The sequence below is a fragment of the Vigna unguiculata genome, chromosome 1 (assembly GCF_037176805.1).
Source record: "Vigna unguiculata cultivar grain cowpea cultivar isolate G323 ecotype 2 chromosome 1, ASM3717680v1, whole genome shotgun sequence".
NCBI lineage: Eukaryota > Viridiplantae > Streptophyta > Magnoliopsida > Fabales > Fabaceae > Vigna > Vigna unguiculata.
Window position 1 is genome coordinate 12,045,359 of NC_140792.1, and position 16,061 is coordinate 12,061,419.

The window sequence follows — 16,061 nt, forward strand, 5'->3', positions numbered from 1 at the left end:
CATTTTTCAATCTTATCTAGTACTTCCCAACAAGACTTATACTTAATCCATCTTGCCTGATAGTTCTCAATAAAATTGGTATTTATTGACATGTCTAGTACTTTATGATCTCTTCTCGACAAGAATGACGTATTCTTAATTTATTTGTTTAACATTTAATCTAATCTTCTCGATTTTTGAACAGTAAAATACAATAGTAAAAAAAATAGTTACAATTATTTACTTTTGATTGTTGATCGTGAAAAGGGATTTTCTATTTTAACTTCCGTAAACGTTATTTTTATCATATGAAAGATAATAATAAAGAAAACGAGTTACAATTATTTACTTTTTGTTATTCTGAAAGGATTTTCTATAGTAACTTAGGTTTCACCAAACGTTATTTTTATCGTATGAAAAGAAGTGAGAGAAGAATTTCTCAACTCATCTCATTCTCATCCAACATCTTTTTCTTTTCTTCGCTTTGCCTAAATTATATTTTCATTATTACAATTATGCCCTCACATAACCCGACCCGAGCCTAAAGAGAGTTAGGGTTTCGCGCTTTTCGCTATAAATACCAAAACAGGGGTTTTTGTCGCCACAGGTTTACGTTCAGGGATCATCTTCTTCAAAAAATCGACATTTTGAAAGAAAAGCGTGAGAGTTCCTGTTGTTCAGGATGAGAGCTAAGGTTAAACGCATTTCCTTTCATTTTTCAAGTTTATATAATGATTATTTTATTTATAATTTACGTGTACCGAGCGTTTTAGGATCCGAGTATAATTATGAATTTGTCCTTATTCTCAGTAATTAGAATGTTTCACTTGATTGTCTGATTTTTGATGTGTTTTTCTGTTCAATATTGATTTTGCATGGACTTTCTTTTTTCCTTTCTGAATTGCTGATGTATTCCTTGTAAATGGGCTAATATGATATTTGCAGTTTGTTGTTGTATTCGATTTGAAGGAATTCGCTGCACTGTTTGATTTTGGGGATTGAAAAGAGGACATTGTTTGTTGGTTTTGGTTTTCGCAAGTGCCTTGTTTGATAGAAAGTGAATTGCATCAAGTATCTCATTTGAAATTGATTAGATTAGTTTTGAATTTTGAATCGACTGGACATGGTGTCTTTCAATACATTAGTATTGTTTCCTGTGTTCCCTTGTGGTACAAATTCTGGATGCTTGTCTAATCGCTCAAATGACAGGAATTTTGTGTAGCGAGACATTAAGAGGCCGGTGAAGTTGTGTTGATTTCATGAGGAACAAATTTAGGTTAAACAATGGTTCTTGAAACCCTTTCTCTGAATTAGCTAGTGAATTTTGTTTTATGCATTTGCTGTCAAAAGCACCTGATTGTTTTACATGTTTAGTTCAAATTTCAAAGCAGAGTAAGGGAGGGTTAGAGGGGGTATCCTTTTAGTTAGCAAAGGAAGGGGAAAGAAAATAATAGTATACACTGTAATACAGCAATTCCTGCTAACGAAGGGGAGATTAAGTAAAAATTCAAGGATATTTTTGTCAAAAAATTTTGTGAACGCATTCCAATAATGTGTAGATCTTTCTTTTCTTTTTTCTCCATAAATACGGATGTAGAGGGATTCTAACCCTATCTTTTTTTTTTCCATCTACAACATTTTAAGCCAAACTATGTAAAACTAATAGTTCTCCTAACCTCCATTTTCACTTCACCAATGCTGAATGCATTTTAAAGGAAAAGTGATTTGTCATTTTGTGAGTGATAAGGGGAGGAATTTTGCTCTTCTAAATTGTGTGAAATCATCACCTCTTTATTTCTTTATGTTGATTCTGCGACTGCAGAGGAGCTAAATCCCGAAGGGGTACTGCATTTATGTTGGGTAAAGGCCTATAGACATTGCTTGATATGTACTGTAAAATATTGTTCCGTATCATTCTGCGCGGAATATATATGTACTTCACCTACTATGGTTGTTGCAAGAAGTTTGTTTTGCCGATTTGTATCAGACTAACATAATGTTGCTATGTATCAGTGGAAGAAGAAGCGCATGAGGAGGTTGAAGAGGAAGCGCCGAAAGATGAGACAGAGATCTAAGTAGGTGCTTGAGCAGGAGTCAGATGAGCTTTCCTTCCTATACCTGGTTCATGGCATTTTGGGTTTTTAGGGCTTGAATGATCTTGAAGTCTAGTTGGGAGGGGAGGCATATCTCACGACTCAGTTAGCATTATTAAGACTATTGAGTGGGTTAAGTTGTTATGATGAGTGTTTTATCGTATCTAATTATGTACTGATTTTGTATACTTTTTTCCGAATAGCTTATATATATCGGAAGAGTTACCTGAAATTTAAATTTTATAGAGATGTTAAAATAGAGCTGACTTCATTAGTTGGTTCTGCAGGCAACATAATTTATCTATAATTTTTTGGCTTTTATTTTATTACCAGTTTTTTTTTTTCTGGTCTTCTCTTTTATAAAATAGTTATTATATTTTTAAAAGTAAAAGTAACTTTTTTACTTGTATAGAATTACTATTTAATATTTATTTATATATCGAATTATCGTATTCAAAATTAAAATTAATTTTATTAATATGATTTAAATTTGTTTATTTCTTTTAAAGTGGACTAAAATGCCAACATTTTGCACCTTGTTCCAACACTATATGCTTTACATCTGATAATTTTTCACACATGTAACCATATTTATAGGTTACTTAGAAGGTGATAACTTTTAGTTTTAATTTATTTATTATTTTGAAATTTCTTGTAACTTTTATTTTGATAAAAAGAGTATTGTATATGGTATGCTCAGGTTGCTTTGGACTACTTCAAGCAACTTCCCTATTGGAGTTAAAATTATTTAGAATATAACAAATTTGTAAATTGTTTAAAATTCTTTAGAGTATGTTGTATTAAAGAAAAAAAAATATTGAGTTGCTTTGTGATGATATACAATATGGATTATGAACTTAAATGAGAAATGCACTAAAATAATATTTTTATAATATAATGAAAAATTATTTTGAATTTTATTATTCATCTATTGTTGATTTTATATCATTAAAATAGTAGAACATTTAATTTATAAATTTGTATTCATTAAAAAGATATTAGAGTAATTGTTACATATTTTTTAATAACTTTTAGTTTATAAACTATTAATTAATATTGGACTTTTAAAATTATTTTTGATATCGTCAGTTCACATGTTTTAAAATATTTCAGGGTTAAGTATGTTTTTAGTCATTGAACTTTGGTCAAAAATTGGAATTCGTCCCTGGTTGAAACTTTGATAAATTTTTATTCCTAAACTTTAAAAGTGAATGAATGTTTAATTACGTTGATTTTTTTTTTTAACATGTGGAATGTGTTTTATGTTAATATTGGTGTTGGTTATGCCATTTGACACATTCTCGGCTTAATATTTACTGAAAAATGCGTTTGAAACTTAAGAAAAAAGTTAACAAAATTGAGTTAAAAGGATCATATTCATTCATTTTTAAAGTTTATGGACCAATCAAAGTTTCGACCAGGGACGAATTCCAATTTTGGATTAAAGTTCAGGAACTAAAAACATATTTAACCCAATATTTTATTACTTAAACGGTTTTTGATATATATATATATATATATATATATATATATATATATATATATATATATATATATATCGCAACCTTGAACAAGCCATGACAACTTTAAAGATGAATGTTGTATGCCGCTACTTGCCAAGACAAGATAAGGCTTGAAAGAACTCCACCCCCTAAAGAGGAATGCTCTCACAAAAGGTTGAAACACAAAGTGTATAAATTTTCCAAAATGTTGAACCCCTCTACAAGTGTTAGAGATCTCCTTAAATACAAGTCTAGGGACCCCTTAGCAAAACAACTAAGTTAAAGGATTACAAAAGAAACCTAACATGTTCTAGAAAGTAGGTCATCCTAGGGTGCACATGGGTGAATTTTTGTCCAAGCCATCTAGGTGGCAAGTCTTCATGGCCGAGGTTCCCAAAGGAGGGTTCTAGAACTTTCTAGAAGACTTGGTGTCCAAGGTATGTGGGCCTCCCCTTTCTAGATGCTTCTAGAAAGTCTTGTTCCTTCTCTCTCTTCCTTAGGACGTCAAGTGTCTCCTATGTGGTCCTTTCTTATTCCTAAAAAAACAAATTAAGAAATTTATTAGCATGTTGGTTTAAGGTTAAGCTAATCTATTGAGTCAACAAGTCAACTCAAAGTCAAGGTCAACATGTCAACTTAAAAATAGTCAACCAAGCTAACTTAATGAAATTTTAAACTAAAGAAAATAAAAACAAAGAAAGAGATCAAGGAACTCCCTTTCTTAAGCATGTGCCATGGGCCATCATCATTAGTAGGGATTAAGCCTTCATCATAAAATTAAGTCTTAAAATAGAAATTGAATAATTTTATCCAAACAAGAAAATTAAATTTTAAAATATTTTAATTACTTCATCTAAACTAATTATTTATGAAATAAAAAAAATTTAATTACAAGTAATTTAATTATAGAATATTTTAATTTTTAATTACAATTTAATTATTAAGTATTTCAATTTTTTGAAATTGTTAATCTTGCATCACACAAGGTAAAGTTTTTATTTGTAGTAAAAATACCCATCTTAGTACTACTTTTCCATACATAAATAATGCCGGAAACTATTCCTTTACAACTCAACGTGAAAAAAACACATTTCCAAAATTTATATTCTCAAATATTTTCAATCCTTGATGTAAACGGTAATAATATTTATACTAGTTTTTTCTTTTGTTGGAAAAAATAAACTGATGAAAACAATTCTAACAATCGTAAACTAATGTTTTATTTTTAAAGGTTTACGTTCCCAAAAGACATTTGAAGATATATTTTACGTAACATTTTAACCTTTTTATGATATATCGATATCTATATATCGATAGCAGGAAGGAACATAAGGATGAACATTTAATTTTGCTGTTTTATATAAAAATGTTAAATGTGCCTGAAATTTGACTTCGGAATTTGTTTTTATCCAAAAAAAATTGATACATCTTTTTCTTTAAACTTTAAAAATATTGGATATAATTTTTTAATCCAATTATATTAATTTTTATTTATTTATTAAACACTTCAATGTTCTCATTTCGATGTCAATTGGAAAATGAGTTTTTACAAAATATATTAAAGAATTTCAATATATGTGTATTTTTAACGGCACAACATAAAAAATCTCCAACAGAAAATCTGGACCGGGGTAAGCATATATTCACAAGGCAATAAAAATGGCATGGAAAGTAATTTGTAACCAAGAAAGAAACCAAAAAATGGATAAAACAGAACATTCAAAGAACTCAAATAGCCAAAATCTGTTAAATCTAAAGCAAAGGAGAGAATGCAATCAGCAATACATTATCTGCTCGAGCCTTTTCATTATTCATCTCTAGACACTATGTTCAATCAAAATTCCAAGCATTTGGTAACTTGTTTTACTTACCTAATAATCAATCTAAAAGAACAAAACAAGCTGAGAAAACTCCATTCATATCTGAAGGCACTTACTTTGTGTTAGGGGGTATAATGTCACTACTCTGCTGCTATTAATTCCTTGAAGTCAAATTGCATAGAAAGCCTTTCAACAGTACTTTGGCTCAGAACCTCTTTCCCACACAACTCTTTCAACAGGTCTGCAGCTATATCTGTCTTCTCTTCAAAAGCAAGCCCTTCCACAAGAATGGTATAGGTATTCTCATTAGGCACACATCCTTTGTTAACCATCATCAGAAATATCTCTATTGACATGTCTGTTCTCCGAGCTTTGCAAAATCCAAGTATAAGTGCGTTGTAGTTATCAATATTAGGAACATGGTCATTTTCTTCCAATATCCTGAATACCTTAAGAGCCTCATCTAGCATCCCCTCCCTACACATTCCTCTTATCATAGATGAATAAGTAAAAGAATCTGGTGTGAATCCATACTTTGTCATTTCGTATAACATCTGAAATGCTGCATATGTGTTCCCTTTCCTACACAGGCTTGAAATCACGTTTTTGTAAAAATCATGCATCGGGTTGCTTTGTTTATTACCCAAGCTTTGGATTATAAAGAAAGCCTCCTGCACTTTTCCTTGCTCACACAGCATTGCAACAGCACAGTAGGTTCCATCATTAGGAGTACAACGCCGGTGAATCATTTGGTCTATGCATTGAACAACAAGATCCACTTTCCCTTCCTTGCAGAGTCGTGCAACAATGGGATTATAGCTTGTAGCACTCACCTTGAATCCACTCCTTGTCATTTCATCCAAAACCTGAAAAGCTTGTTCTGTTCTTCCATGAAATGAGAGTGAAGTGATCAATATGTTGTAAGTGACCACCGAGGGAGACTGGTCCCTTTTATCCATCTCTGCAAGAAGTTCGTTAGCTTCCTCCCAACGCCCCTCATGGCACAAACTCCTCAGCAAAATGTTGTAACTCACAACACTAGGACTGAACCCTTTTGCAGGCAATTCCCTGAAAAGACTGATAGCTTCTTCAGTTCTCTCTTCCTTGCACAACCCAGTTAACAGCACATTGTAACTCACCAAATTAGGCTCTCCACCCTTGGCAATTATCTCATCAAGAAGCTTCATGGCCTCATCCACTCCCCTCTCCTTGTACGCAGCTTGGAGAAGGAAAGAAAATGTGAATGCATTTGGAACCAAGCCCTTCTTTCTCAACTTATCCAAAAGCTGCAAACTCTGCTTCAAGTTACCGTGCATGCAAAGCCCTTTAACAAGAGTGTTATAGGTAACAGTACTAGTTGGAAGACCATGCCCCTCCATTTTCTCAACCAGCTGAAGTGCATACCCAACATTGCCTCTCCTGCACAGAAAATTTACCAAGTATGTATAAGAGGCTGCATCAGGTATAATACCTGAATCAACCATCATATCCATCACCTTAACAGCCTTTCTAGCTTTGTTAAACTTGCAAAGATCGTACAAAAGCTGAGTTGCTTGGGCCTCCTCTGGCTTTTGGCCCTTACCCACCAAATACTCTAAATGGAGAAATGCATCATAGACCTTCAGCTCTTTGCCCCTATGGTCATTCCTCCCACCTCTCCAATTGGGGAGATTAAAAACCGCATCTTTTGGGGCAATGGCAATCTGGGTCGAAGCCGAAACCCTAGAAAAACCCTTGTTGAGGGAAAAAGTGTGGAGATTCGGAACCTGGGACTGCAAGAAACCGCCACAAGTGGGTCGTTTTGTTTTGGGGGATAAATTTGCAGCTGGTGACACTGTATTCAGCAGTGAAGCCATGATTGAAGAAGGAAAATGATGTATAACGATGGTGAATGAGTCCTAGCTGGTCAAGTTTTGCAGATAGAACAAAAACTAAGAAACATTGTGAACAGGTTCTGTTCTGCTTGCAAATTGCAATAGGTATGTTGAAACCAGTTACAGTGGATACACAGTGAAGTGTGAAGATTGATCCCTGGCGAGAATTAACAAGTGCGAAAGTGAGTGTGAAAGAGAAAGAGAGAAAGGTACTCACAACTGAGGATTTTCATTCGGCAGCGTCAACTACGTTCCCACCACACACCTACGTTTTATCGTGTTATCCAAACACAAATAGTTGTGTTTTTTTCTGAGATAAAAATGTTTGCTTTATTTTCACATTCGACCTACCAACCCTTTTTTCGTCATCAACCATAAGAGAAAATAAATTGGTTATATGAAGATAGAACAAATCCTAAAATATAAGTATTTATTGAAAGAAAAACATTGAGAGAAATATAGTTTTTTAGTAGTTACTCAAATATTTTTTCACGATAAAGCATATAAATATATTAAACACATATTTTATTTACGAAACCAATATTTAAATGTTAAGATTGGAACTGTTCAAAAGAATGGATTATTTGAATTATTTCACTTTGTATATTGTCTATCTAAACAAGTTTAGAAAAAAATACAGAATAATTATTCTTTATTCATATATGTAATTAAATTGTCCGGCTATATTATTCATATACTGCTTACCAAGATATATTATATGTTTAGAAACGATAACGAGTTGGATCAGTCACGGATAGTGGTTACTCACAACAAAAAGCAACATGTTTGTTTACCTGTTGAATATTTGGTTAAAAAATACTCGTGGATGCTCATAGATACTCACAAATATTTAAACAAAAAAGATATTTTATAAATTTTTCAAATAAAATTACAAATATATATATATATATATATATATATATATATAAATTAAATTTTAATTTTAATTAAATTTAATCTAACAAAATATAATTTTAATTAAATTTAGGTTAATAAAACATAAATTAAATTTTAATTATAATTTGTTACGGATAACAAGTACTTATGGGTACAGATAGTATGATACTTGCACTCAATCTCTCTATAAACGGGTATTAAAATATCCACGCCCCGTTACCCCATAGGTAATAAATATATGCGAGTATCAACTAACCTACGCGGATTTTATTTGTGGAAGCACATGTATTTTTGCCATCTCTAGATATGCTCTATCTTCAAGATTGAGATGTCTCCTCTCCAAGTCTAATATAATACACCACGGGGAGTTGGTACCTGCAAGTGATCTGACACTCAAGTCAATTGAAGCGAAATATGCAAGTATAACAAGCACAAGATTGAGTTTACATAAATTTTACCTTTATACACTTGTCTTTTACTAATTACCTCGAGTAATGCTTGGATTCTCGCCAAGTTTGATATAATGCACCATGGGGAGCAAGTACCTACAAATGCTCTGACGCTCAAGTTAGGTGAAGCATAGTATGCAAGCATAACAAGCACAAGATTGAGTTTACATAGATTTTACCTATAGCTTGAATTACCTTTATATACTTGTTTTTTTGCTAGTTACCTCGAGTAACACAGAGATTCTTCTTATTCTTCTATAAATGCTAATGAATGTCTCATTGTAACTATTGCAATGTCCTAAGTTAATGCGTTATTGTAATTACTATAGTTATTACATGCTATTTGATATACCTCTCTTAGGCTAGGTCGAGATGTACTCGCTCTTAGGCCGAGATGTACTCACTCTGTGTGATAAGTATCGTTTTTGTTGCTGTTGCACTATGAAGGTTGTCCAAACGTGTCATGAACATCTTGACCTAGATGTATTAGACTTTACACAATTGGTAGGTTGTCCTGATCCAAATGTGTCAGAATTATTTTGGCCTAAATATATCAGGATCATCTTGAACTAGAGGTATCAAGATCATCTTTGAAATAGATATATCATGAGCCTTACACAATATAGTCTCTAAGTCATAGTATTATTTTACAACCAGTTATTAAGCTTTTAAATTAAAAAAAATTTATTAGAACTATTAGTTTAGTAAAGTTAATTTTTAGTTGGATTAATGTTACTTAAAATGATAATTCTTGACAAAAGTCTTTAAAAAACTTATTTCTTTAAATAATCAGTTTTTTTATTTGTTATATTCATTAAATATAATATTTTTCAAAGACTGACTAGTCGATATAAATTTTTTAAAGCTCATTTTAGATTATGTTAAGTTAACTTTTAATTAAAATTCATTCTCTGTTTTTATTTAGATGTTGGTTTTAGAAAATTAATAATTTAAAGCAAGTTAAATAGACTTGGAGACTTGTATAATTATTTTTTTTAACAGAAATCAACACATTATTTACTAATGTTGTATTAGGTGTGTCTTTTTTAATTTAACTTTTTTTTTCTTCTAATAAAATAGTTAACCTTTTTAACATTTATTTATTTTATTTTTCATTTGCAAATGTCAAATGTGAAATTTTAGACAACTTAAAAAAATTGAATCCAATCAATTTCAACTTTTATTAATTTTAAAATTATCATTTTTATAAGTCCCATTTCTTTTCAGCTCTTACGAATTTGGGTCTGGCCTTTTCGCAAGCCCAAGGTCAGCCCATGGAAAGGACTCCAACCCCTGCCTAGCTCTCACACTCTCACTTTTCACCTTTTCAGAAAAATCAGTTCCTCTTCCATCTCTCTCTGCTGAGACTTGAGAACTCTGCTAGGGCACAGTGAACTTTCTCCTTGAGCTAGCTGGAATCCTTTCGTTTTCAAGTAAGTAACTCTTAGGGTCTCCAAGCACTTCCCTCTTATTCCTCACTATTTGGATACATGGGTTGGCGTAGGGTTTAACTTTATGCCATGTGTTGTCCCAGTTTTCGTGTTGCAGCTCGCTACTGTAGTTCTTGAAGCTCTAGTCCTCCTTAGTTGTGGGCTTGTTTCTTTTAGCGTCCAAAAAGGTAAGGGAAGCTGAGGTTTTCATTTTCTTTAAAGTATTTCGTGTATTACTGGACTGCTCTTGTGTCTTTGGTGCTTGAACCTTGTTGTCGGATGTATGAAGTTGGTTGTTGGGTGTGTGTGTTTGATTGAATGAGAAAATGCATGTGCTAACAGGTGAGAAAACTGCAAATCTCGCCCAAGCGGGTAGCCCTCGCCTAAGCGAGAATAACAAGGACTCACCCCTGAATTTCACCTCGAGTGGTAGCCTAGGCGACTGGCATTGTTTTTGAGCGAGGTACAGTCTCGCCTAAGTGAGACGCTGTCGCCTGAGCGAGAATTCGATGAAATTCTTGCAGTGGCCACTGTTGAACTCTCGCCTAGGCGAGAAGGGGTCGCCTGAGCGAGAGTAACCCTTATGCCTGGGCGAGGACCTTCAGTTTGGGCGAGAATTCGTGACAGAGGCTGTTGTGTTGGCTGATGTGACTCCATACTGTGTTAATTATTTTCTTTGCTCATAGTATGTGGCCATGCTTAGTATGTATGCTTGAATGGGACTGGAATGAAAGTGTTGTTGTGTGATAAGCTATGATTTCATTTGATTGAACATTGGGATGCATGTCATAAGTATGTAATGTGAAACATGATATGCTGGCTGGTGGAATTTCATGAGTATTGGTGAGGGAGTTTCATGGGAAACCCCTAGTGATATGTGTGTGTATATATATATATATATATATATATATATATATATATATATATATATATATATATATATATATATATATATATATATATATATATATATATATATATATATGCATGCCTAGTGTATACCTTGATATAGGAGATGTCTAGATAAATGAGGGTATCCTGAACTCTAATAAGCATTCAGGCTCACGTAGAGCAGAATGGGTTATGTGGTGAGAGTGGCAGGAGGTCCTTGTCTTGGGATAGTTTGGGCCCGAGACAATAGAGGATTAACTCTGTATGTGGTTGGGTGATAACCCCCTGCGTCTAGACTATGTAGAGTTTAGAAACCAGCACAGGCGCATACTTCCTTTAGAATTCTATATCAAGTGTATGATCCGGATATCGAGTCATAGTAACTGCATTTGATGGTCCTCACATGATTCTGAGTGTTTCCTAATTATATGTTAATAGTTTGCTTTGCTTTGCCTTATATATGCTCTATAAATTGTTAAAGAATATTTTCACTCTAGCTTACCCTTTTATTTTGTTTATCTTCCTGTTTCGTTTTCTCTTTGCGATGATCACCCTGTTGATGGGAGCAGATGGGAAACACGTTGAAGGTGGACCTGATGGTAATAGTGGTGCGGCGTAGAGGGTCCTGTCACCTCTGGCTCTTGGGGAGAATTTTTATGGCATCAGTGCCTTTTGTTTTTCCTAGCTCTAAAGGTTTTGTTTTGTGTACTGCTGAACCCCTGTGGTGCATGTTTTGTTAGAGGTATGTGTGATAGATATGCCTCATTTTCTTTAAGTACTTCTTGGATGATTGTAATGGTAAATCCTTATATGTACTGTTTCATCTGATAACTCTTCTATTCCATAAATTATGCGATGTTTTATTTAGTAGATTGCTCTATTTAAATGGGATGTCATATTTTTATGGTATCAGAGCCTTCGTTCCTTAGTGTCTGTGGGCTATGTGTTTGCTTAGCTTTCGTAGTGCCTTTCTTGTCGTGTTCAAATGAGTTTCTAGTCTAACCAAGTTTCTAATGGTTCTTTCTATGTGTCCAGTGTTATGGCACCCCCTCGTATAACTCCTCCTCCACCCCCTCAGAACGACGGACAAGATCTTGCTAGGGCGATCGAGGCTATGGCTGCAGCCTTGACGCAACAGAGCAACGCCATGTTGCAACAACATGAGGCGGCGATGCAACGCCAAGAGGCCTCCCTGGAGCAGCAACACCTGGTGATGCAGCAGATGGAGGCTGCTAGGCAGGCTGCTGATGATGCCTAAAGGCAGCACATGGATTCTCTCCGCCAGTTAGGGGAGAATGCTGCTGGTGCTCAGATGTATGGTCCTCATCCCCAACCTCCACCCCCTGAATGTAGTTTGGAGGATTTCTTGAAGCACTAACCTGCCAAGTTTGATGGCAAGACGAGTCCCGACCAGGCGGACCAGTGGATGAAAGACATGGAGCGCATCTTCAATGCCAAGAGATGCCCCAATGAGAGCAGGCTTGCTTTCACAGTCTATATGCTCACAGGAGATGTTGAGCATTGGTGAGCCAGTATGAGGCTGGTTATGGAGGAGAGGCTTGAGGAGGTCACTTGGGAGGCCTTCAAGAGGAAGTTCTTGTTAGAATATTTCCCTGATAGCGTGAGATACACTAAAGAGGTGGAATTCCTCCAGCTGGTACAGGGGGATAAATCTGTAGCAGAGTATGCAGAGAGATTCAAGCATCTGGGACGCTTCTACACCATGTCGCTAGATGAGGAGTGACGCTGCAGAAAGTTTGAAAATGGGTTACGTGGAGATATCAGGTTGATGGTGGCACCACTTTCCATCAAAGACTTTGTAGCTTTGGTGGAGAGAGCTCGTGTTATGGAGCAGATGAAGGCTGAGATAGAGACTCAGTAGGTTCAGCAACAGTAGAAGGCTAGTGGATCATCTGGGTCCCGACTTAGGGTGGAAGAAAGGAAGAAACCCTATTCTAGGCTGCAACCTCAGGTGGCCAGAGGATTCACCCCACAGTAGTCATCGGTTTCTAGATGCTATCAGTGCAACGGACCACATCTGAGGAGTGCATGCCCGCAATTGACAAGCACGCGGAGATGCCATGGTTGTGGGAAGACGAGGCACTTGATTAAGGACTGCCCCTCCTCTAGAGGGACTGTAGTGAGGTCCCCGGTGCAGGCTCCAGCTCAGACTCGTTAGGGGAGAGGGGGTAGCAGGCCCCAAGCGGCAGGCCGAGAGTATCTATGACCAGGGCGAAGGCGACAGGCTCAGGTAATCTTGTTGTTGGATGTTGCTTGATTGCGGGAAAACCTCGATGTGTGTTGTTTGATTCTGGAGCGACACACTCTTTTGTGTTAGAGTCTTGTGTGCATGAGTTGGGTCTGCCGGTTAGTGAGTTACAATTTGATCTTGTAGTGTCTACGCCGGCATCTGGGTTAGTCAGAACGTCTTCTGTGTGTACTAGATGTTCAGTGGAAGTAGAGGGGCGCATGTCTAAAGTGAACTTGATCTGCCTACCTCTACAAGGCTTAGACGTGATCTTGGGAATGGATTGGCTCTTTGCCAATCGTGTTCTCATTGATTGTCGGGAGAAGAAGTTGTTGTCTTCTCAGGGTATTTTAAAAGAGATTAAGGAGGGTACTCAGTGTTTCTTGATCTATGCTCAGTTGGAGGTGGAGAAAGACGGGAGAATAACGGTAATTTCCGTCGTGCGAGAGTTTGAGGATGTGTTCCCTGGAGAGGTACCAGGTTTACCCCCAAAGAGAGAAGTAGAGTTCTCCATTGATCTGGTACCAGGAGCGGGTCCCGTGTCGATAGCTCCTTACCGCATGGCTCCTGCAAAGTTGGTAGAATTGAAGAAGCAAATTGAAGAGTTGCTTGAAAAACAATTCATACGACCTAATGCTTCACCATGGGGAGCTCCAGTGTTACTAGTCAAGAAGAAGGATGGCGGTTCAAGATTGTGTGTGGACTACCGTCAATTGAACAAGCTGACCATAAAAAACAAGTATCCCTTGCCAAGAATAGATGATTTGATGGATCAGCTATATGGAGCGTCGATATTCTCCAAGATTGATCTCCGGTCGGGTTACCACCAGATCTTGGTGAAGGCAGAGGATATCCAGAAGACTGCCTTTAGATCCAGATACGGGCATTATGAGTATGTGGTTATGCCATTTGGTGTGACAAATGCTCCAGCTTTGTTCATGGATTACATGAACAGGATCTTTTGTCCGTTTCTGGATAAGTTTGTCGTGGTCTTTATAGACGACATACTCATTTACTCCAGGACGCATGAGGAACATGTCGAGCACCTGAGGATAATGCTTGGTATCTTGAGGGAGAAGCAACTGTTTGCCAAGTTGTCGAAGTGTGACTTCTGGATGAGGGAGGTGTAGTTCTTGGGGCACGTGATATCGACTCAAGGTATAGTTGTGGATCCAGCTAAGGTGGAGGCAGTGATACAGTGGGAATGTCCCAAATCCGTGACGAAGATTCAGAGCTTCGTGGGTCTAGCTGGCTACTACAGGAGGTTTATAGAGGGGTTCTCCAAGATAGTAGCACCCCTGACTCAGCTAACCAGGAAGGACCACCCTTTTGCATGAACTGATAGGTGTGAGGAGAGCTTCAGGGAGCTTAAGCAGAGGCTGACGAGTGCTCCGGTATTGGTAATTCCGGATGTGAGTAAACCCTTTGAGGTTTACTGCGATGCCTCTCAACAGGGCCTTGGGTGTTTCTTGATGCAAGAGAGGAAGGTGGTGGCTTATGCTTCAAGGCAGTTGAAGGTTCATGAGAAGAACTACCCTACTCATGATTTAGAGCTAGCGGCACTAGTTTTTGCTTTGAAGATTTGGAGGCACTATCTTTACGTTGTGCAGTTCTGGGTGTTTAGCGACCATAAGAGCTTGAAGTACCTCTTTGATCAAAAAGAGTTGAATATGAGGCAGAGGCAGTGGATAGAGTTCCTAAAGGACTATGACTTTGAACTTCTCTACCACCCAGGGAAGGCGAATGTGGTGGCAGACGCATTGAGTAGGAAGACAATGCATGTGGCACACTTGATGATAAAAGAAATGGAGTTGCTTGAGAGCTTCAGAGACATGAAGCTACAGTTCGAGTTGGAGCCAGAATTCATTAGGTGTAGCACTTTGGTTATATCTAGTGACTTCCTAAGATTGATAAAGGAGAAGCAAGCAGAGGATGCTAGCTTACAGAGGGTGAAAGAGCTGGTGGGATCGGAACAGGCCAAGGAGTTTGCCTTGGGTAGTGACGGTGTGTTGAGGTTCAGAGGCAGAGTCTGTGTGCCAGATAATGCTGATATGAGGAGATTGGTTCTTGAGGAGGGACACAAGAGTCGTCTTAGTTTGCATCCTGGCATGACTAAGATGTACCAAGACCTCAAGGAGAACTTTTGGTGGCAAGGCATGAAGAAGGAAGTTGCACAGTTTGTAACAGCCTGTTTAACTTGTCAAAAGGCTAAGGTGGAGCATCAGAAACCTGGTAGAACGCTCCAGCCCTTGGATATTCCGGTGTGGAAGTGGGATAACATAACTATGGATTTTGTTACCCACTTGCCTCGCACCGTGAGAGGACATGATGCTATATGGGTGGTGGTGGATCGTTTGACAAAAAGTGCTCACTTTTTGGCAGTGAATCTCCGAATGTCTATGGCCAAGTTGGCCCAGCTCTACGTTCGAGAGATAGTGAGACTTCATGGAGTACCCAGTAGCATAGTGTTTGACAGAGACCCCCGGTTCACTTCAAGGTTCTGGCAGACGCTGCAGGAGGCTATGGGTAGTAGGCTAAGGATGAGTTCTGCTTATCATCCTCAGACGGATGGCTAGTCAGAGAGGGTGATTCAGTCCTTGGAGGACTTGTTGAGGACGTGCATCCTGGATCATCTTGGTAGTTGGGATGAGGTGTTGCCGCTGGTGGAGTTCACCTATAACAACAGTTACCAGACGAGTATAGGGATGGCGCCTTATGAGGCTTTGTATAGGAGGAGGTATAGAACTCCCTTATGTTGGTACCAGGATGGAGAATCAGTTTTAGTAGGGCCAGAGTTGTTGTAGCAAACCTCAGAGAAGGTGTTTATGGTGAGAGATAGACTGCAGGCATCACAAAGTCGCCAAAAAGCTTATGCAGA

General features: G+C 37.1%; 1 protein-coding gene and 1 long non-coding RNA gene across 2 annotated transcripts; one reads left to right on the plus strand and one right to left on the minus strand.

Annotated features, from left to right (window-relative positions):
* Nucleotides 1-427: 427 nt before the first annotated feature.
* On the plus strand, nucleotides 428-2,304 carry LOC114175092 (uncharacterized). The gene is made up of 2 exons (XR_003602800.2): nucleotides 428-673; nucleotides 1,993-2,304. It is a non-coding gene; the product is annotated as an uncharacterized LOC114175092 (long non-coding RNA).
* A 1,353-nt stretch (nucleotides 2,305-3,657) lies between these two features.
* LOC114164231 (Pentatricopeptide repeat (PPR) superfamily protein) lies at nucleotides 3,658-7,560 on the minus strand. Its single transcript, XM_028048823.2, has 2 exons — nucleotides 5,511-7,560; nucleotides 3,658-4,110 (listed from the first exon to the last, which is right to left on the minus strand). Exon 1 carries the CDS (start codon nucleotides 7,248-7,250, stop codon nucleotides 5,535-5,537), a length of 1,716 nt encoding a protein of 571 aa, XP_027904624.1. The 5' UTR covers nucleotides 7,251-7,560; the 3' UTR covers nucleotides 3,658-4,110; nucleotides 5,511-5,534.
* Nucleotides 7,561-16,061: the final 8,501 nt, after the last annotated feature.

What these genes read in the sequence shown, in the direction of transcription:
- LOC114164231 (XM_028048823.2), bottom strand. Translation starts at nt 7,250, where the DNA reads ATGGCTTCACTGCTGAATACAGTGTCACCAGCTGCAAATTTATCCCCC.